Source organism: Penaeus monodon, chromosome 3 (genome assembly GCF_015228065.2).
Source record: "Penaeus monodon isolate SGIC_2016 chromosome 3, NSTDA_Pmon_1, whole genome shotgun sequence".
In the NCBI taxonomy this organism is placed as follows: Eukaryota; Metazoa; Arthropoda; class Malacostraca; order Decapoda; family Penaeidae; genus Penaeus; species Penaeus monodon.
Window position 1 is genome coordinate 5,398,797 of NC_051388.1, and position 5,000 is coordinate 5,403,796.

At 38.5% G+C, this 5,000-nt stretch overlaps 1 protein-coding gene across 3 annotated transcripts in view; it reads right to left on the reverse strand.

Annotated features, from left to right (window-relative positions):
- Positions 1 to 5,000, reverse strand: part of LOC119590898 (exostosin-3-like) — a 13,155-nt gene that overhangs the window by 1,272 nt on the left and 6,883 nt on the right. For all 3 annotated transcript variants that reach the window (XM_037939638.1, XM_037939653.1, XM_037939645.1), the window contains exons 5-12: positions 3,416 to 4,681; positions 2,880 to 3,221; positions 2,616 to 2,741; positions 2,321 to 2,448; positions 1,896 to 2,020; positions 1,548 to 1,696; positions 1,113 to 1,217; positions 1 to 892 (exon numbers count right to left, since the gene is read on the reverse strand). The exon at positions 1 to 892 is cut by the window's left edge and continues 1,272 nt beyond it. In XM_037939638.1, the coding sequence (XP_037795566.1) occupies positions 788 to 892; positions 1,113 to 1,217; positions 1,548 to 1,696; positions 1,896 to 2,020; positions 2,321 to 2,448; positions 2,616 to 2,741; positions 2,880 to 3,221; positions 3,416 to 4,681 (2,346 nt within the window). In that variant the 3' untranslated portion in view covers positions 1 to 787. The remainder of the gene's footprint in view (positions 893 to 1,112; positions 1,218 to 1,547; positions 1,697 to 1,895; positions 2,021 to 2,320; positions 2,449 to 2,615; positions 2,742 to 2,879; positions 3,222 to 3,415; positions 4,682 to 5,000) is intronic.

Here is a 5,000-nt window from a genome sequence, read left to right on the forward strand (position 1 = left end):
TTAGGAAAATATTCTCCCCTCTTTCCTATCCTTCATTTCCAATGCACATATAACAATTCATTAATCTCTTATTACTGTAACAGTTCATTCATATTCTCTAAAGTAAACTCCCCAGCAATATTATTCTCTTTTTCAGCAATAAATATATATATTACTAAATGCAGAACAGCTCTACTCATGGGGTCATTGCTACATACTGAACAAGGCAGAGCCATATGCTATCTAAACATTATTAAATCTATATCATACACACTGCCTAATATGTACACAACAATGGCTAGAAAACTAATTCAAGTGTCTCAAAGATTTTCTGTTCCCTGCATCTACAAAAGAAAAACAGAGTGAAATAACAAATAATAATATTGTAACCACCGCCCATGTGCTTTTGATCGCTCTATGTGTCAGTTGTTATCTCTATGCATCAGTGCTAATATAGCAATTCCTGTTGGATATTGGGGGGGAGGAAGTTATGTTTATTGTCACAAGATTAAAGTCTTAAAATGTCTGCAATAACAAATAACAAGTCTTATTTAGCATATATATAAACTTTTTCTCCTTTTTTTAAAAATCTTATACATCATTAATTTCCAGTACAGACTGGCAAGCAAGATCAAGACTGCACAGAGAGAGAAAAAAAAGGATGACAATTAAAAACTTAAAGCACAGTAATCTGCTTAAATAAAGAGGAAAGTTAATAAATTCATTAATCATTACCTCTAAAAAGCTACCCTGAAATATTACCTTATACATAAGAAGTAACAATAAAAGAAAGAGAGAGAGAGAGAATTTAAATAAATTTAAAGCATTTCTGTTTGTCATGTGGAAGCCTCGTCTTGAAGAGAACAGAATCCACACGATACTGTGTATTCAGGAGTGGGTTGTAGCCATAAACCTGGAAGGACAGAGGAGAACAGTTGTAAAGATATAAGGCTGATTACAATATCACAGTATCATCATAATCAAAATAATTGGTATTATCATATTTATCGTACCAAAAATTTACATTAACTAACAAAAATTAACCAAAAACACAAATAAATTATAAAATAAATAAATGAATTTTAAAAAATTAATAAATAAGAAACACAAAACAGAGGATCCCAGCTGCTCACCTGAGTAAAGAAGTTTATGCATTTATGCCTCTCTGTAAAGTGTGAGTCATCTTCAGAGAGAGACACAGGGCAGCCTGGGCATCGGAAAGTCCATCGAGACGTTACCTGCATTGGCATTAAGAGGAAATTGGGAGGAAAATTCAAATTGTAACACAATCAAATTTAAATTTTAAATGATAAATCATCCTATGTTGATTCATTAAGTCAAGGTAAATCAGTTCTACCTTTTCCAGTTTCCATTTATATGCAGAAAAATATTCAAATGAGAATTAATAACTTTAAAACACAAGATGTGTTTTAGGTTATTCATTCTAATATATAACCTTTTCTACATTTGTTACAATGTACTTTGTTCATTCATCTAAAGTACTATCAGACAATATTACAATCACTAACAATGATGTTTTTGATTTCAGTTCTGCACATCTAACACACCTTGACTGGTGGCTTCCTAGTGATATGTGACACAAGGAAGTTCATGGCAATGTCCTCGCAGTTCATATATTCATCAACTTTATCTCTTATTGCCTGTGGCATGACATGAGAGTACATGTTGGCATAGTATTTGTGGAAGAAGGCCGCTCCTGTGGGCAAAGTGTGAGAAAATGCATATGCAGTTATTTATAAGAAGTAAGAAACTGATGTGTTATGCAAAAGTGTAATCAGATAGATACTGTAAATATAAGATCAATTAAAAGAAAATAATGAAATTGTCAGATACAGAAAAAGCTGTCACATAACACCAACAAGCCTCTTATTATCATGCAGTGAAATCCTACACACCTGTAAGAACCATTGAGAGTTCACAGGAGTAGTTGGAGTTGTACAGCCAGCCCCCATAGTTCAGGTCCCAGGCATGGTAGCGTCCTGGAAAGCCCACAATGCGGTCTCTCTCCTCCCTCCAAACCCTAGGGAAGTGCACTGCATGATAATTTCAAGTAATATCATAAATTATTTATATTCTTAACATATATATTTTTCAATCTTAGTTATTGATACACGTGTGTAGATGCACATAAACATGTGTGACATACAGACAGCCACACACACACACACACACACACACACACACACACACACACACACACACACACACACACACACACACACACACACACATACACACACACACACACATTTTCAAATAAGGTATATTAAGATTATACAAGAAAGCTTTATATCACTGACACTTTGTAATGACAACATACCTGAAGCCAAAAACAATCTCATCATGCCTTAGGTGTGCATCATCATCAACAGAAAGGACAGCCTCTGTCTCAATCTCAGAGTATGGCAAAAACCTGTTGTTGAGGCTATTGCGTTCAGCTCGTATCACCTGCAGTGCAATTGGCAAATTTTGGTTGCTAAAAATATGAATTTCTCATGCTAGTACTTCTGATGTTCAATTCATTTTTCAATTTAAAATTCTCAAAAACTAAGAAAATATAATCAAATTCATCCATTAAAAGAAAAAGATTATTAAACTGTCCCCAATCACCATACCTGCACTGGGACCTTTATGTCTGGCCAACGCAGGTCTTCTGGAGGAGGTTTAGGGGAATTCCAGACCACTATGACTTTGTTCAGATATGGAAGGCCATAGAGGCGAGCCAAAGAATTCAGCAACACCTATTTGGGTTCATTCAAGGCAATGGAATAATGAAACTGGATTCAGTTCTACTAAAATACTCTCACACCAATAAGTTGAGTTACAATGAGTAAAATAACACAAACAATATCATATTTAAAGCACCTCTGAGTTCTCACCTGTTCTCTCTCATATGTCAGCATAACAATGGTGAACTGCTCCCTTGGTAGGTTTCCACCCAGGCTCTCGCTGAATTCCTTTCCTGAGCCCCCAGAACCAGAGTTAATCGGCCTGAAGCCTAACTGTGAGCCTGAGAACTTGGCCTCAGTAGGAAGTATTGGGTTGTTGGGAAGATTAGGGTATAGATTGAATGGATCCCCCCATACATTCCACAACTCATAACCTGTCAGGAGGGAGATGGTGTAGTTTCGGGTGAAGGAGACCGAGGGGAAAGGTGGCTCTATGGGGCCCAAGTTCTCATCTGTGTCTGGGTCCGGGATGTCTGCCTCTGTCTTCAGTGGCTATAAGTAGAAATGTGATTAGTGTTCAGTAAAGTTAAAAAATGCTTCAGTTAATAAGCACAAAAATTACCAAAAATGGTAAACACTAAACCTTACTGCTAACAGACTGAAAATCAATTTTATAATAACAACACATAATAAAGTATATATAACATAATCATACTGCTCATAATTTATGCAAGCATTTGTCTCACCACAAACGAATCATTGAAGACACTCTGCGAAGGTTCGTCAGCAGCAGCAAGGGGAGGAATGTTCAGCCTTTCCCTTAAGATAGCAAGTATGGAGTCAACAAGGACTTGTGTAGACCCTAAGAATCTCTCCCAAACCAGCCGACCTTGGCGACGCATGTAGAGAATATCAGCATCTGACAGTGAGCGAAGCAAGAAGTGTACTTCCGTAACTCGTGACTTCGGAAAAGTGAGTGCCAATTTACGCCAGTCAATGGTCTCACTCAAAGGAAATTCCACGTGATTCCCAAGAATGACTGGAACAGACCCATATTTCAAGGCTTCAAACATTCTTGCTTGGAAAGTAACAGTAGATATTTCTGTTGGATTTGGAGGGGCCAACACTAAAGTAAAGGTAGAATCTCGCAACACTTGAGTTCTCATTGATTCCGTCTCACAAATCTGCCACTCCTCGAGGTCACCATACCCACCGCTCCCTTGACATGTAAACTGCAGGAGAAACTGGTCATCTGTGCGAGTCTTTTCAAGCTGCATCAATTCCTCCACCACAGCAACTTCCTCCCTCATGCTTGGATTGTTTGAAGGAGGCTGCTCTTCCTTATCTAGGTAGTTTCTTAGCCGTGGTAGTTCCCCCTGGAAGGATAACAAATACCTTCTCTTAGCAGGAACCATTGGAGGAAGATTGTGCCAAAGGTCTCCTCCAGGAAGGCCAAGCAGCGGTGGGGCAACTATGTCGAAATCCGGGCGGTATAAGTGAGAGTAGAAATGGGCTTGCACTGTTAGAGCTCGACCTGTGTTCACCCCATCAAAGACATTCCTGCTGTAGATTGTGCGGCCGAGATTCAAGAGAACATGGTTTCGACCATCACCATTCCAGTAGGGGAGACTATGCAGGTTTTCCTCAAGATTAACTTTATCCACAGAAGAACCTATGCTTTCACCTACTAAGGCTACAAATATGCAAGCCTCATCAGGATCCATGGTAATATGAGCATTATAACCAAGTGCTTGTCTAACTGTTGTTTTCACGAAGACTTCCAAATCACTGGTGGATATTCTATATTGATCCACATCATAGTGGTACACAGGAAAATTTGACAGCACTGAACACCTTGAGTAATCAAAGCAGTTATGCATACGGCACTGAGCAACACTCTGGGCACTAGGTGTTGGAAGACGGATGCTGTTCTCATGGGTCGCAGTGATCCTCCTAGGAGCTACAATGTGTGGCATGTTCTTCTCAAACACTTCTCTTTGTGCAAGGAGAGCCTGAAAGAGAAAGCAACTATGAATTCCTTTTCAACTAATAATATTTGGCCTTAAAAAGCTATGATTTACATTCCTAAACATATCATACATATTAAAAATTTGCAAATGCTGTGTTTATCATTAGTACTGTTAGGCTGGCATATGGGTAGACTGGAAACCCCATCATTATCTTTTCCATTTTCCATTGTTAATAATCCCTTTATAGGATCTGTGTGTGTGTGTGTGTGTGTGTGTGTGTGTGTGTGTGTGTGTGTGTGTGTGTGTGTGTGTGTGTGTGTGTGTGTGTGTGTGTGTGTGTGTGTGTGTGTGTGTGAGATTC